This window comes from Epinephelus lanceolatus, chromosome 24 (genome assembly GCF_041903045.1).
Source record: "Epinephelus lanceolatus isolate andai-2023 chromosome 24, ASM4190304v1, whole genome shotgun sequence".
Classification (NCBI taxonomy): Eukaryota; Metazoa; Chordata; class Actinopteri; order Perciformes; family Serranidae; genus Epinephelus; species Epinephelus lanceolatus.
Window position 1 is genome coordinate 21,342,790 of NC_135757.1, and position 17,808 is coordinate 21,360,597.

Below are 17,808 nucleotides of genomic sequence, written 5' to 3' on the forward strand. Positions count from 1 at the left end.
GCAGCTAGAAATGCAGTGCGCTACGGAGTGCCCTGCAGAGAAGCCAATGGAAAGCAGAGTGCTGGTGGCTCCCGGCCGGCATAAAGAAGTCTACTTGGCAGTAAAGCTGGGAGTCATGTGCCTCCATTTAAATGAGAAGGCAAGAAAGGAAAGAGAGACAGAGAAGGGGAGGGAGAGAAATACAGGCTGAGCTAAGAGGCTGGGGACTCTGCCAAGCCAAGACACTTGAGGAATGCATCAGCAGCGGCAGCTCTCGCTTTGCAGTAATACCATTACTGCTATCTGAGTCAGGAAAACAGTTCTTCTAGTCTAGTCAGCAAGTCTTGAAGCCAGTGTAAACAGATGACAGGTTATACCATCGGACCAAACTGGAAGAAACTGAATCCTGAGAAAGAAACTTGAGATATCAAGTACAGAAATAGTTTTAGTTTTTGTGTGTTTACCAAGAAAAAACATGCATCCACGTGTCTCTGCTGCATGTCTCTCATCCAAGTGTTTCAGGCGTACTCTGTCTTGTCTTGTCAGTGTTTGTGGAGGTGTGTGTGTGAGGCATGTGGTGTGTGACTCCTCCAGCCCTGGCAGTTAGTTAATAAACACAGGCCTGTCAGCAGCTGCTGGTGATGTAATGTGGAACTTCTTCTCACTCTCCTTATCCTCCCGCCCCACCCCGCCTCCCTCCCTCCACCACCACCACCCTCCCTTCTATTTACAAGTCTTACTGGGTGTTGCTGCAGACTTCCAGCACCGGCAGCACAGATAGTGTGTTTAAAGTGTGTGTGTGTGTGTGTATGTGTGTGTTTTTGTGCGTGGCTCCCCCCCTCTCTGCAACACTTCCAGGGGAATTTACAGCATGTTTTCAGCTGCCATCAAAGGAAATTCCACATCATCAGGTTGTCTTCCTACCCAAAACACCTCTGTGAGTCTGGGAACTACAGAGCTGGCTACAGACCTGTTGAGTGGAGAGGATCCGACCGGCGCAGAGTAAGTTTGGATTCTTGCTTGTTTGTCTTCTGACATTATGGGAGGCTGAACTGCGTCACCTTCATTCAAAGCCCGTGAGAAGTGTTGAAAAAGAGCATGAAGGGATAGGTGGCAGTTAATGTTAATTGCCTGCAATGTGCCAAGTAAAGCTCACGTGCAAAATGTGTGACAGTTTAATTTGTTTGAGTACTTTGAGTTTATAGTGACAAAGGACATTTTTATCAGGTAAAGCAACATGTCTGGGCACCGCTGGTCAAAATTTTGGTAGAGGATGAACTGATCTCCAAGAGGCAGTAAAAGACATGCTTTTCAACATTTCAAGCAAGATTGTTGTACTAGTTTTTGTTTGGTACAATTTTAGAATGAAAAAGGAAAAGGAACACCATGCAAAAGTTTGGGCACCCTAAGACAATTGAGCTCTCAGACAACTTTTATTAGGGTCTCAAACCAAAATTAGCTTGTTAGGGCTCTGGCTTGTTCACAGTCATCCTTAGGAAAGGCCAGGTGATGCAAATATAGTACTCTGACTCCTGAAACCTTGACCCAACAATCAGCAGCTCCTCTAAACAGCTGCCTAGCACTCTGAAAACTAAAATAGCTGATGCCCACAGAGCAGGAGAAGACTATAAGAAAATAGCAAAGTGTTTTCAGGTCGCTGTTTTCTCAGTGTGTAATGTCATTAAGAAATGGCAATTAACAGGAACTGTGGAGGTCAAGTTGAGGTCTGGAAGACCAAGAAAACCTTCTGACACTGCTGCTCATGGGATTATTGAAAGGCAAATCAAAACCCCTGTGTGACTGCAAAAGACCTGCAGAAAGATTTAGCAGACTCTGGAGTATATACATATACACACTCACCAGCTACTTTATTAGGTACACCTTGCTAGGACCCCCTTTTGACTTCAGAACTGCCTTAACTCTTCGTGGCATAGATTCAACAAGGTGCTGGAAACATTTCTCCGAGATTTTGGTCCATATTGACAAGATAGCATCACGCAGTTGCTGCAGATTTGTCATCTGCGCATCCATGATGTGAATCTCCTGTTCCACCACATCCCAAAGGTGCTCTATTGGATTGAGATCTGATGAGTGTGGAGGCCAATGGGGTACAGTGAACTCATTGTCATGTTCAAGAAACCAGTTTGAGATGATTTGAGCTTTGTGACATGGTGCGTTATCCTGCTGGAAGTAGCCATCAGAAGGTGGGTACACTGTGGTCATAAAGGGATGGACATGGTCAGCAACAATACTCAGGTAGGCTGTGGTGTTTAAACCATGCTCATTTGGTACTAAGGGGCCCAAAGGGTGCCACCACCAGCCTGAATCGCTGATACAAGGCAGGATGGATCCGTGCTTTTGTTTGCACCAGATTCTGACCCTACCATCTGAATGTTGCAGCTGAAATCAAGACTCATCAGACCAGGCAACGTTTTTCCAATCTTCTATTGTCCACCTTTGGTGAGTCCATGTGAATTGTAGCCTCAGTTTCCTGTCCTTAGCTGACAGGAGTGGCACACGGTGTGGTCTTCTGCTGCTGTAGCCCATCTGCTTCAAGGTCTGACATGTTGTTGGTTCAGAGATGGTCTTCTGCAGACCTTGGTTGTAACGAGTGGTTATTTGAGTTACAGTTGCCTTTCTATGATCTTGAACCAGTCTGGCCATTCTCCTCTGACCTCTGGCATCAACAAGGCATTTTCATCCAGAAAACTGCTGCTTACAGAATATTTTCTCTTTTTCGGACTGTGGTGTGAGGGAGAAGGAATCTAGAAGGTTGCGACAACGCCACATTGGGGAATTTCACCCCCAGGAAATCCTAAGCTAACTTCTGATGATGAAGGTCACACAGGTTTTTAAAAAAAATACAAAAAAAAAAAAAATACCATGGGGCAAAAGGCTGTTTTCAATTTAAAAAGGAGGAAAACTTTACATGATCAAAAAGAAGAAAAATCAAATGTCACACACCATTACTAGATCAAATTAGCACCAGGCAGGGAAGGGGTATGAAGACAGGGCTGGGGCTTACCAGGTGGCAGGGGCAAACCAAGGAGGGTCCTTAAATTAAACACCCGTGACACAGCACTCACACACACACAGCCAAAGAAAATTAGGAACTGAACTGTTACCGCAGACCCACAGCACCTGACCAAAGACAAGAACAAAAACATGCCAAAAGTGCTATACCGGAGAGGACAAACACAAGTAATTAAGTTAAATAAACAAAATGCAAAGAACTATAAATAACCACTAAATTACAACAAACAAAACACATTACATTTTTTTTTACATTTAACACCAATGAAATAGTTTAAAAGAGTGGAATGTCCTTTATCTATGGGCCCAGGCAGCTATAAGCCGCTTCAAATCAGGACATTCTGGAGAGCCACACAAGTCAGGACATTCTGGAGAGCCACACTGGCGAGACGAACCAGCAAATTAAGATTGCATATTACTCAAAAACACCAAAACGCTGGAAGTCAAACGAAGGGGAGCCAAAACAGCAGCGTGGATTCCAGAAGAGGTGGCTAAATACTGGCCATACATTTCACCCAGTTCTCTTCAAGAGAATGCACACACTGCAATTTAGTAGATTAATTATAATAATTAAAACTATCATTTTAGGAAAATAAACTTAAATTAACACTCTGCAAAGCCAGGAGAGCCAGAGGATGAAAGGGTCAGCGCCGCAGGTCAATCACCCAGTTGCACCAAAAACGCAGAGAAATAATCAGCTGGGAAGTGGGTGACAGAGCCGCTGGATGGCAGACAATCGTGAACTTACCGAAAAGGACAGGCAAGCGCACCCAGAGAAGGCTTCTGGTGGAGCGATGCATCCCCAAACAGCCCCAGCAGCCCCACCAAAACGCCCGTTTTACACACACATGAACAAAGGAAGACTGGCAGAGCGCATTACCTGAATGGAGAGGATTGTGTGCCGCGACGGCCACACCAGACAGGCCACATCCACCAGGACGGAAGCGGAGGAAAAGAGAGAGACAGGTGTAGCCACTCTATATATAAAGGCCCACTGTGCCACCCCACAATCTGAATGCACAGCAAGTTGCTGCAGCACCATATAGTGACAGGGAGGGAGACGACCTGTCACAGGACCATTCTCTGTAAACCCTAGAGATAGTTGTGTGGGATATACTGAAATACTTAAATACTCAGACCAGCCCATCTGGCACCAACAACCATGCCACGTTCAAAGTGAACTTCAGTAGGTCTTCTTGACCATGTCTACATGCCTAAATACACTAAGTCGCTGCCACATAATAAGCTGATTCCCTATTTGTGCAGTTGAACAGGTGGCCGGTGAGCACAAAAGCATGATTTCAAGATTCAGGTGGTTGTAGTTATGTTTTGTTTAAGCATAATAATGTTTTAACATACATTATAAGATTATTTAACTGGTGAAAATACCTTTAAATATTTATTTTTAGTGGTGAAAAGTAATAATTTCTTCCTGGTATTAAAATGCCATTAATGCTGAACAGTGGCAGCTGATGTTTGCAGAACTTTTCTGTGAGAAAAAGCACACAGGAAAACCCACAGAGATATAAACACACACAAACACACTGTTGTTTCTCAAGCTGTCAGCAGCCCACTGATGAAATGTGTGTGTGTGTGTGTGTGTGTGTGTGTGGGGGGGGGCACAGTTGTGTATTTTGATAACGGTCGGAAAATTCCTCTGCCCTCTCTTGGCTTGCTGCATCACCCCTGGGCCTTTGGAGTATATTCTTTCTGGCTTTTTTTCTACCTGTGGCGCTATCATGAGAGAGTTCAGCAGAGAGTCATGCTGTCGGACGAAGCATGCTGAGTTGCAGCGGAGGGTCCCTCGACAGGAAACTCAGTTGATTTTTTTTTCCAGGATGTATATTAAAGCATCCTACGCATCTGGTGGGATATGCACAGGGAATTGCAGGGACTCCCCTCATGAACAGGATGACGACACTGTATTCATTGTTTCTCTTTTTTTCCACCAGACCTCCAACCCCTCCCGCCTTTTTAAACCCCCACATTTAATTGCCTGCTAAGTATTGCTGACTAAACAAGATTTAAAGCCGCTCAGACAAGTCCCGGCAAGAATCTTTAGCATTAAAGGTGTTTGAGAAACACATTTTCTTGTAAGCAGATTGTTTCCTTTTATCTTGTTTGACATGATCTTGGTTCGGAAGTAATTCAAGTGTTTGCATAACATCGGAGAACCAGTCTTTTCAGTCCTCTCTGAGTGCTGTTTGGATGGAGCATCAGTCATGCCTGACAAGCTTTATCAAACAAGTTGGCTAAGTCAAATATTGATAATACATTTTGTCAACTGTATCACCTACCAAAAAATATTTAAATCTCAATGTGGAGAGGACAGGACTAGAGCATCTGGTGTGAATAAAAGCACAGCTTAAAATATGCAGAACTAGGTGTCACATATTTGTGTGCTTATTGCGAACACGCAACAGATGATTTACAAATGCCTCACAGTCCTCCTGCATGTCTCACGAATTTGTGACTGTCAAAACATAATGAGGAGCTCCATTTGTTCCTGATTAAATATACAGGATCAAACTTCACTCTGTCAGGCGTGTTGTCCCTGGCTTTTAGTGTTTAGCAGAGGTATGGTGGTCTTGTTGCCACAGTGAGTAATGGTAAATTGAATACCTTTGGATTCTGGACAGTGGGTTGGACAAAACAAGCAATCTGAAGACTTTGAGACTTGAGTACTTGAAAAAATGAAATAATAATTTTCCATATACATAATGACAGTATCCCTGTTTGTCTACACACATTTCTAAGCCACCCTCAACAGCTGTACTTATTCTCATTGTGTTCAAAGACATAGGTTGTTTAGTCAGCAATCTAAAGGCTGTCCTTTGGAAAGTAAAGACATGAGCAAATAACCATGTGTGTGGACAACCAGTTCTGCAGACAAAGCTTCTATTCTTACCTGTGAACTTTAACAGTTGTGGAGGAAATATTCAGATCCTTTACTTAAGTGAAAGTTGTAATACCACCATGTAAAAATGCTTTGTTACAAGGACAAGTCCTGTATTGAAAATAGTACTGGGATAAGCAGAAATCTGGAAAGGATTAAAAAAAACACCCTCTCTGTCCTAAGCCCCTCTACCAGATGACCACGGGAATAAGCACACACTTCATACAGAAACCCAGTGTTTCCCATATATATTTATTCAGCCTATTTTATAGGCCTCTGCTCGAAAATTGCATACCCATAATGAAACCACAAGGTCTATTTGAATACTTTTGGTGTCATAGTAAAGGGAACACTTTACTTCTGTGAATCCCTAATGATGTTTAGGATATACACATACAACTGTCCATTTCGTTTTTTTCAAGCATTTCCCACTCCAAACTGACCAATACACACCTACTACATTTGAAACTGATTTTCTCTTCTGTGCTTTGGAGGCTCATATCTCCACGACGGATTGGTCGATTTGAGTGATTGACACCAAGTTTGATTAGTTAGAGCCAATAGAATGATGTTATACCCACCAAAACGAGATTGACAGTACTGTAAGCCAATCAGAGTCAGCAGAATGCGTTGTGGGGGAGATGTCGGCTGCTGTGAGTGGTCATTCGGCTTGTTCGAGATGAACTGGAACCTCGCCTGGAAAGTAGACGAGAGCAGGCAGCCGCAGCGGGGGGTGGTGACAAAAAGCCGTGGTGAAGTCGGACAGTTTCCCGACAGTTTCCAGCAGCCTTCAGTCCGTACAGGAAGTCACAGACACACTAACATCCTGTCTGGAATGATGTCAATTCATTAAAAAAGTGATCAGACCCATATATCAGTTTGTTTTCAGTCTCCAGTTGTTAAGTATGATAGATTAATTTATTAAAATGCTTTACACGTGATCTGTAGTTTATGTTCATGGTTTATCCTCTATTTGATATGAATTCTCCTGTAAATTCAGCGGGGTCTGCCCATTGGTCCGACATCCCATTGTTCCGACCATATTAAACCCATTGTTCAGAAGTCCCGTTGTTCCGAAATCATCATGATGCCCTGTGGTTAAAGGACAACTTCGGATTTTTCAACCTGGGCTCTATTTCCCCATGTGTATGTGTGCATATGATTCATGGGTACCACTTGTTCTAAAATTGGTTCAGTATTGAGGTGCGAAACGAGCTAAAACGGTAACGGGGGCAAATGCGTCTCGTATAAAAGTGCTTTTTTTCGCCACTGACCAGTTCAGATCGCCAGTGCTATCTCTGTAGATAGCATATTGTAGCGGCCCTGGGGCAGTGGTGAGTTTGAATGAGTGGAGTCAGCTGTCAGTCAGTGTTGGAGCAGAGAGGGGGAGGGCGGCCCCGCTGGGTACTGTAAGTGAGTATGTGTACGTATGAAGTGTGTGTGTTACGCTAGAAGAGTCAGAGTTTGGGACGGAGTCTTTTACGTGCTACCCCCTGGAGTGTTACCGGAGTTTTTGGAGTGCTCAAATAAACGGGCCTTTTTCCCGAACGCAAGAACAGGATGTCACGCAACACCCCGTACAACTTTCATAGGCTGCCTTTGTCGGATGGCGAGATGCTGAAGTTGTGGCTAGTTGTGCTACAAATGGATGCTAACACTCCTCTCCAGACACTGCACCTTGCAGACCATCGGGTCTGCAGTGCTCACTTCTCCCAAGATGACTACTGCCAGCCGAAGAAGAGAAGACATCCAATCCCGAAACACCTCTTCCTCAAGAAAACGGCTGTCCCACAAGTAGAGAGAGCTACAGACACAGTGGAGCAAAGCTCATGACATCACACAGCCCAGAGGTAAGGGAAAGGCTAATATGCTATATACAGAGATAGCACTGGCGATCTGAACCAGTCAGTGGCGAAAAAACACACACTTCATACACACATACTCACTTACAGTACCTAGCAGTCCTCCCCCTCTCTGCTCCAACACTGACTGACAGCTGACTCCACTCATAGCACTCATAGCACTGGCGATCTGAACCGGTCAGTGGCGAAAAATAGCACTTTTAATGCGCAAACCTATACGGGACGCATTTGCCCTCGTTACCGTTTTAGCTCATTTCGCAGCTCCGGTTGCATCCGCCTCCCTCAATACTGAACCAATTTTAGAACGAGTTGTACCCATGAATCATACGCACACATACACATGGGGAAATAGGGCCCAGGTTGAAAAATACTGAAGTTGTCCTTTAAGGTCTGGTTAGGTTTAGGCACAAAAACCACTTGGTTAGGGTTAGGAAAAGATCATGGTGTGGGTTAAAATGAAAAAGAAAGTGGCAAACACATAAGCCGTGAGCCTGCTTCGCCTCAAACCTTTCCCAGCTGACCCAGAGCCGGTCGCAGCGCACCATCAAGGCAGAAATACGCCCGCCGGGAGCCATTCAGCACCACGGAAAGCTCCCCACACAACCCGGTCCCCAGAGTTAATAACAGGAGGTTATGGTTATGGTTATGGTGTTTCATTCTCTCCTCTCTATGACACTTGTATCTCGACCAGTAGCCTACTTTTGTTGCGTTGCTGATCCTCTATGGTACACAAATACAGTATAGCCTAGTATAATCACATATCGGAACAACGGGACATGGGACTAATGAGAGGTCGGAACAATGAGAGGTTGGAACAATGCTACGGCCAATCAGCATCATATCAGTTTGACCTGTCCCCTCAACTACACAGGCTAAATAAACAGTGCTTGACTATAAGGTTAATACTTTAAGAGGAAAAAAATGCAAGACAACAGCTTTCATTAAGGCTCAGTCAGATACAGTCAGGGCTTCACATCTGATGTTATTTTAAGAATCCTCACATCCCACTGACCACAAGTCTGTGTTGCTAAATACTTCAATAATTAAAAAGTCCAGTGTTAATATACAGTAGACTCTATATCTAAAACGTCATCTCGTTGAGTTGACATCTAAACCAATCAGCTCTTAGATCAGGTGAGAGCCAGGCGGTGCAGTCGGTGGAGAGCAACTGCAGCGCCTGGCTCTAAAAACTGCGGCCGCCTCGCTCTCGTGGTTTTATTGCCATCCACTTTTGTAATACGTCAGAGCAAGCCAGGATGAAGTCGGACACAAAACTAACCGGCATGCACTGTGCGCCGATCGCCGGTGATCAAATCTGCGCAGGCCTGGCTCATCTCGAACGAACCTATTGTTATGCTTATCCCCAGAACCTGAAGCCCATCATGTTCGCCTGGATTCATTTGAATGCAGGACAACATGTTGGTCTACCGGAATGTAGCGTGATTTAACGGCAGAATGAGCTTTTCACAGCAAAAACAAGGTAAGAGAAATATTACAACTTTAGCTCGGCAAAACAATTTCTGTTGTTGTTGTTCTTTGGCCTCTATCTCTCTGGTGCTTTGGTTTAGCATGCTTTGGTGCATATGTGTGGAAACAGCGGAGTCTCTGCTTTCATTTGAGATGAATGGCTTGTGTTTTGCATAACGTGGCGTCGAGTTAGAGCCCGAAATATACCAAGTGGGTCGGGATATGGGTGCTGTAAGGAGTTGGATTTGTTGTTGTTTATTTAGTTGTTGTTTGAGCTGTGTTTGAGGCATGTAAAAAGGGTTTTACAGCCTTGTAGCCCAGGTTCTGCTGTTTAATTTGATTTGCAACATCACTATTCTTCATGATCGGTGCACTGTTTCACACTGTGTTTGCAAAGTCGCTCTCAAAGTCCGCCCATTGGGGGACTTTAGGTTTTAACAGGAATGTGATTTAGTGTCAGAAGCAGAGCCAGGAGCCAGTAGTGAGGAGGGGATAGCTGCTGTCAGTATGGAAGGAACAGGTGAGCTGTTGTAACAGAGTGTGTGAATAAGCAAGCATTTCTATGCCCAAATGATAGTAGTGACCCGATATACGTTTTTATCATTAAAAGTAAGATAGTAAACATACAAAGCCCACAACTGAAAGGGAATAGGATGAAAGTAATATGAAATAAGCCTGCATATTTTGCCGTTGAAAAAATCTTAATTGGTTCTGTCAAAATGTGTTTTCCATGTCAAATATGCTAAAGCCCCGTGATATTGTTGAAAAGGATGTTGTGTTGTAAAGAATAATGTTGGAGACGTGCACTCATGTTGAAATAAATCTACACTGTGAAGCAACCCTTATTTGCATTGTATTGGAAATACTTTAGAAAAATACACTTAAGTACAAGGCTTTAGAGAACAGTGTGTAGACTTAACATTTAAGGTTATAATAGGTTGTGACCTAAAGTGGGCCGGTCTGTGGCATGAAACTCCAGGACTGCAAATGAGTTCCACTCCGGCCCTGCTTGACGGGACTTGTAAAATATCTAAAATAAGTGTCTCTCTGTTAGTTTGGTGCTACAGTATTTACATTGAATCATTCAGCATAACGTTTGCCAACCTTTTTTATCTATGCGATTACAGATAAATGAATGAAGCTAAGCTCCAGAAGTTAACGTTAGCTTAACTAGAGCCCTTTGGACAACAGCTAACAATCACGTATGATCACCAAATTACAAAAACTAGAACAAAATAGACTAATGAACTCCCAGCAAACAAGGTGACATGATGAACGCAGCTAGGAGCTAACGTTAGGCTAACGTTAGGCTAACTTTAGCTAACATTAGTTAGATGTTAACTAATATGAATATAACTTCATATTTCTTTCCAGCGAAGTGACAATATGTTGCCACAAACACGATGTTGACTTACCTTAAAACAGTTATAGACATCATTGTTAATTTTATTCACGTTGAATTGATGTTGTGTTCTAATGTTACCACACAACTTTAGCCAAAGGAGACATGTTTCTCGGTTGAGATGTGTTTAGGAAAGGGTAAAAAATACACCCCGTCACCCAGCCTCTCAGGATACCTTGTGTTGAGTTGCATGTACCCCATGCACACCGTTTGACCATTTTTAAACTTCAAATCTCCAAAAAAGCTCATAAAACCGAACTAAATAAACTAATGCATTTCAATGAACGTCAGGCAGAGAATGTCCAAGTGTATGGGAATTGCTATCCACCTTATTTTCAAACACTGAAGTAAATAGTGATCAACTTCCGTTTTTTTGTGCGTGACTTCCAGTCAGCTGCTTTCCCTCATGCTTTCCCTTACCGGAGCTAACGGTGCAAGCTAATTTTTTTTTCAATTTTCAGTTGTTTATGTTAGTCAGTCAGTTAGTTAGTTAGTTAGTCTGTGTATTTTGTATAACGTTAGATAACTGTGCCCACGTTTCCATTATAACGGAAATTTATTCCCTCTAAACGCAAATAAATCGCATGTCAATCATAAACTATGAACCAAAAAAGCATAATCTATCCCGAGTGAGACAAACTGCTTGATCCCCGTCTCCAGTGTACCAGCAGAGAACCTGCAGAACCAAATCAGCGAAAAAACACACCGGGCTACACAGCCTCTCTACGTGAGCAGCTGAAGCTGCGGCTCACACCCTCGACACACAGACACACAGACGGTGCTTCTGCATGCCAGCCAAACGTGTGCTCAACTGTGAGAAATAAATATGTGAGGTGTACGCTGCTTTTCTATCTTTTTTTCCCTTTTCTTTCTTTCTTTCTGTCTGTCAGCGACATACACTCCTAACACAGGACGGGTTGTTTTAATTGACTGAGTTGATCATTAAGCCATAGTGATCCGCGGATCGGCTCTGATAGCACCTGAATCAGCATGTACGCATCAACCATCCAGCCGTTACAACATGATTGAGCTAGCAAAGCAGTTTTGTGTTGCTATGTGTGGTATTTATTCAGTTTTGGGAAATCACGATGTCTAGAAAGCATCAGTGGCTGCAGCTGACAGGGACAGCTAACGTTAACACTAGCAGCAAAGCTAACATCAGGATCGTCATCCGTTAAAAGCCTCCCGTTGTCGGATACGACATGAAACTACTCCAATTAGCTCAATCATGTTGTAACTAAGACATCCGCTGGAGAAAATAGTTTTTTCACGGGCCACTTTGTGAGTTTAGTGAGTTATTACAGACACGGCTAACGGCTAACAGCTAACGGTTAGCCCAGCTAATCTACGATAACCATGTTATTAATTACACACAGAGAAAATACTAATGTTTGTTCAGTCATTGTGTTTATAGACTTTACAAACATCAGATTAGTCTAAACAGTGATACAGTGACGTGAAAAATGTGATATACATATATATATAGCTAAACTCAGCAAGGTAAACAACAAGGCGATTCCCATTTACACAGTGGTAAGAGTGCTGGACCGGAAGTGTCGCACAAAAAAACGGAAGCTGGCTGCGTTCTGTTTTGCCTCCGTGTTTCCGTGAAAAATAAGGTGGATACACACTAGGGTTGGGGGAAAAAAAAAATTGATTTTTAGATGCATCGAGATTCTGTCTTGAACAATGCGAGCATCGATGTGGAAAACTCATAATCGATTTTAATTTTACTTTTATATTTATTTTTTTTATTTTTATTTTTTAATATATATATTACTGTAACTCCTCGAGTTACGGTAGTTAGGGAAGTGAGCACAGCAGGAGGGGTGTGACAGCTGACGAGGAGAGTGCAAGTTGGAGTGATTTAGCAGTGTTTTAGCAGAGTTTGGGTGGCGTTTTCTTTGTAAATAATATTTAGTGTTGTAAATAAAAGTATTTGTGGTTTTTTGAGAGCTTTTGAGTTTTTTTATGCCTTGTTTTTTGAGTGTTTTTTGCCGTGTTTTCGTCCTGTTTTCACCATAGTTAATTTTGCCATCACACGTCTTTTTTGCAATAGTTCGTGTTTTTATAGTTCATAGATAGTTATAGTCAGTTATAGTTTTGTAAATACTGGAGGAGAAATGTCGAGGAGGTCGACGAGGGACAGGAGAGTCCCGTTGAGATTTGTGGATGAGGAGGATGGACTGGAGGAGACTGGTGGAGTGTAGTCATCTCAACCACAGTAAGTAATACAGTTTATATGCACTGGATATATATTCCCAGTTTTATTACAATAATGTTTTTCAAGATCTGATGTAACTTTTCTTATTGGCTCATTTTAGAACTGAGAATCGTTTTATAATCGAAATCGTTGCCCTCAGAATCGGAATTGAATCGAATCATGAGGTGCCTAGAGAGTCCCACCCCTAATACACACTGTGATTGGCTCATCGTGTTTGAGGGTGGGGCTTAGCCATAGGTCAATTGCTGCCTCCTTGCCTCTCAGAGAGGTGGTCGTAGTGGAGAAGAATGAGGCACAGGACACACCGTGATAGCTACATAAACATGAACTTGAAGCTGTGGCAGTGAGTCTGTAGCTCCAGTTAACAGAAGGCTAAACTACTATAAACATTTTCTCTTCATCTGTTGAACGCTTTGCCAATGCTGACACGTTTTATTCCGTTCATTGTCAGACTCTCTTTTGGATGAGTTCATCTCTGTTCTTGGGTTGCACTGCAGTGTAGACAGTTGTTGCTACTGTGAGAATAGCAACTTTCTCTGGAGGATTCTACACCATTTAATCAGGCTCTCACCTAAGAGACATACACCTATCAGCCAAAACATTAAAACTGCTGACAGGTGAAGTTAAAGCCACTACAAGGAACTTTAAACTGGATATGCAAAAGTCTCTCGTTTCTGCTGATGTCTGTGTGTGACCTACAATAGCAAATGAGACCATCGGTGTGAAGATAAGCTATTTCCTTTAGGAAACTGTCTTCGGGTCTGCCCCAGGTCGCTTCCACGACGAAACGATTTACAGCACTCAGACGGCACACGTTATCTTACCTGGCTGCTTACATTTATAGTGACTCTTATAAATAGTCGCTATTCCTCCTCCTCGACCCGACGTCCGCGGGGAGTTAAAATAGCAGCAATCATTGGGTAAAAGTTCTGTGAAAGCACTGGACTCACCAACAGTCAGCCACGTCTCAGTCACACAGAGAAAATCCAATCCTCGGGAAGTCAGGAAATCCTTCAGGATAAACGTTTTGTTCGCTAGCGATCTAGCATTTACCAGCCCAATCCTGGCAGGAGCCGGTGGGTCCATGGCGTTAGCTGTCCGGGGAGCCACACACAGAGGCCGCAGGTTGCGCAGATTCACCCTGCGCCAGCGGGGACGAGGAGAGCAGGGGCCGCGGGGCTGGAACACCTCATCCGGGACGACAACAGGCACCAGCCAGGCGTCGACAGGGTCCAGCGAGTGCCGAGAAATAAAGAGGCGAGGCACCGCTCCATACTCAGTCCAAGAAGCCGTGGAAGTGCTCGCCAAACAGGCCTTCAGCCTTACCAGCCGACTGCTGTGTTTACCCCGGCGGCGGTGGCGCTTACGCCGGAGAGGTGGAGCTGGGGCGCAGCAGAGGTGAGCTGGGATCCCCGATAAGAGCGGGGGCAAAGTTTTCCCGTCTTGTTGTTTCATTCATCCCCAAAACAAACACATGCACGAGCCAAGTAAGCGTCTTTATGACAATAAGCGCTAGAGCTCATGGGAAATGTAGGCTTCATTCCGGCAAAACACTACCGCTTTTGTCCACAGGGTCGCCAAAATCAACTCAAAATGAAAGTTCCTTGTAGGGGCTTTAATAATTCATTTATTTTGTGCCAACAGTCTGCAACGGTGTTTGAGTGGGTGGAACATGTCAGGTGGTATCCACATGAATGCCAAAATCAAATTTTCCCCAGCAAAACAATGCATTGGAACAAAGTTATTCACTTCACCTGTCAGGGGTTTTATGTTTTGGCTGAATGGTGAACATCTGCATTTGTAGAACAACCAATAGTAATGCTCTCTCTCTGAAATGACCTGTGATTGGCCCAAGTCTCCTGTCACAGACTAGATTTTCTAAAGCTTGAAAACAGAACAAAGAAGAGGTTCAGAAGTTATCTCTCAGTCCACATAAATTACAGTTGCTCAAAGTTTATTGTGGGATTTTTGCCCAATGCCAGCAGGAGGCAGACCTGAGAGTATGGGAGGGGATGCGCTGGTGGAAGAACTCAGACAGGTAGGGGGGAGCCAGGTTGTGGAGGGCTTTATAGATGATGATGAGGAGTTTGAAGTGGATACACTGGGGGATGGGGAGCCAGTTGAGGTCATGAAGGACGGGGATGAGGAGAGTGTGTGAGAAGACGAGCTGTTGAATTCTGGATATATTGTAGTTTCTTGAGAGTTTTAGTATCTGTCACTTTATGATCCGCCCGCGCGAAACCAGCTGTATTTTCTGAGAAGCTTACCATATTACAAGAAGAATAGTTAATTCAATTTAATAAATCAAAAATAATAAAAAACAATTAAAAGGAAAGGCAGTAAACAGGGCTTGACGCTAACTTTTTTCCCAAGGAGCACATGTGCTCCTAAGTTGAAAAAGTAAGGAGCGCACAAAGAACTTTAGGGGCACAATGTAAATTGATCAAATAATGTGTTTTCCGTAATAAACATGATGCAAATAGACATTTACAAGCAAAATTATGTAATGAATTTGTATACAAAATGTACAGAAAGGTAAAATCATCAAGTTTTGAAAAAGTATTGCAATTTAATTTTGTCTTTAATGTTATTATTTTATATATTATCTTTGCAATATGATTATCTTATATAATTATTAATTATAGTTATTACTATCCTAAAACATTCTCCAGGTCCTCTGAAACTCTGCAGGACTTAAGCCTCTTTCACACAGAGCTTTCGCGGCGCCCACCGCGGGGTAGGGCGCAGATGACAGGATTTGGGGGAGTACAGGCTCGTTCAGGAGCTACAGCTCCATGGTGACCGCTTCCGGGTCTACTTCAGGCTCTTCTCTGCTATTGGACGCGCTGCGCCGAGGTGTCGTCACAGCGCGTTGCGGTGAAATTAAAAAATTTTCAATTCGAGCGCACGCTGGCGGCGCGCAGACGCCGCAACATGCGCCCCCCTCGCACCGCTCAGTTCGGCGGCAGAGCGGTGCACTCTTGCGCCGCAGTAGCACATACACAATGAATGGGTTCGTCGGCGGAGGTCTGCGCTTTGCGCGCTCTGTGTGAAAAAGGCTTTATTTCCACCCTGCCCAGCAGCGGTACTGTGGCGAACGGTCCCTAAAGGCCTCTACACATGATCAGCTGTAAAACCGCTTTGCGCTGGCTGTCCCATTGTTTGTCTATGGAGAGGGCGGCAACGCCTGACAAAGCGGCACCGCTACCCTTGGCGTCGCCTCAGAGTTGAAATTATTTGAACTACGGGGAGAACGGAGCAGGCTTCCCTGGAGATCCACCTGGTCCATCTCCTCCACACTTTGACTTAGGCTATTTCCACGCTGCCGACAGTGGGACTTATATTCATTGTGCCGACAGTGGCTTGGAAAACCGCCCATAACCGTGTCACACGGGGAAGAGAGGGAAGAGGGAAGGCGGCTGGAGTTCCTCCAACATTTGCGGTTAGATTATCATATTTTTTTATTGACAAAAATATAGGCTGCTTCGGCTGATTTTTTCATGCGCACATGTGCCCCTCAATATTTTGTACAGTTCGCACGCACCTATTTTTAGTCGCAAATGCGAGTGAAACGCTCACACTGTCGAGCCCTGGTAAATCATGATATTTGATGATATTTGATATTTAAATGTTTTTGCCTGTAAAATCACTTATCAATATACTTGCCAAATAATTATGTAATTGTTTTATAATTATAATTATAATCTTATTTTGTAAAGTTATGAAAGTTATCAAATAACTTACAAATAAAGAGCAAAATCTTAAAATTTCCCTCTTAAGTGTAGTGGAGTGCAAATAGAAAACAGCATAAGTTACTTAACTAAAGTAAAAGTACCTCAAATTTGGGCCTCAATACAGTACTTGAGTTAATACACTTAGTTGCATTCCAGCACTGGACAATAATGTGGCTATTACAAGTCCACACATCCCCTAACAATCTGGTTTTAAAGGCCTGAAAGACACACATAATCATGCAGTATGATCTTAAAATTGATAAAGATATGTTGCACATGGTCTTGATTAATGTGACAAAAATAAAAAACACACTCCCTTATTACGTCATCAACATTAATTTTAAAAGGAGTATTAAATTGACCTATAACCCTCTTATTTTCACACCCATGTGATAAATACATGAAAGTTGTTATGAATACCAGCACAATTTGAACACTGAGACACTCAGCCACGAGTGAGCACACACTGAAAAAATTCCGAAAAAGACATTCAGCTTAATGGTTGGTTTGCTGACAGTAGAAAAACAACAACAGACCAGTGTAAAATATGGCTTATTGTTCGAGGCTCCCAGACACTGTAATTCCACATTAGGCCGTGCCAGGCTACAGTTGGTCTTGCCAACTGTACCGGGACACATGCAGAGGCAGGATCAGACAGGCTGGCCAGCAGAGGGACTCAAAACATCCGATCAGCGTGGACCATCTGTGCTGCTAGAATACAGATGGACCTCTCTCTCCGTGCATTAAACCCCACATCAGACACTTGCATGCTTCAATTTTCTCCTCAATGAATGGAAAGTAATGGCACCCCCCAACGTCCCCTCCCACTTCCCCCTGCTCATAGCGGGCGAATTAAAAAGCGAGACTCAAACGTATAATCATCCCGGTCATTCATTCTTCTCCCTGGACATGGCAATCTGGATGAATCATTCAGAAGAAAAATAAAGAGAGAGCTGGGCTCCGTACTGTGGGGGGATGCCTCTGTGCTGACCCCGTTTCAGTCCCCCCCCTCATTCAAAGCAGGCACAGGGCATGGAGACAAAATGAATTGGTTCCTGGGGCAAAAGGGGGTGCACCAATCAATGTCCAATCCCATCCATTTTCAGGCCCTGGCACTTCCTGGCATTGCTCTTTTTTGGGGGGCGTATTGATCATAGAGTTTGGCCAAGAGGCTTTTCTTTCTGAGACCTTTGTGTTTTCAGCAGGTTTAT

The 17,808-nt window shown here is 43.6% G+C and overlaps 1 protein-coding gene across 3 annotated transcripts in view; it reads left to right on the plus strand.

The window, feature by feature from the left end:
* The first annotated feature begins 720 nt into the window (after window positions 1–720).
* The window catches only part of LOC117250035 (nck-associated protein 5-like), a 253,092-nt gene continuing 236,004 nt past the window's right edge, over window positions 721–17,808 (plus strand). For 2 of the 3 annotated variants that reach the window (XM_078165590.1, XM_078165589.1), the window contains exon 1: window positions 721–981. In XM_078165590.1, coding sequence (XP_078021716.1) covers window positions 851–981 — 131 coding nt within the window. In that variant the 5' untranslated portion in view covers window positions 721–850. The remainder of the gene's footprint in view (window positions 982–17,808) is intronic. The other variant, XM_033615986.2, reaches the window with a different exon arrangement.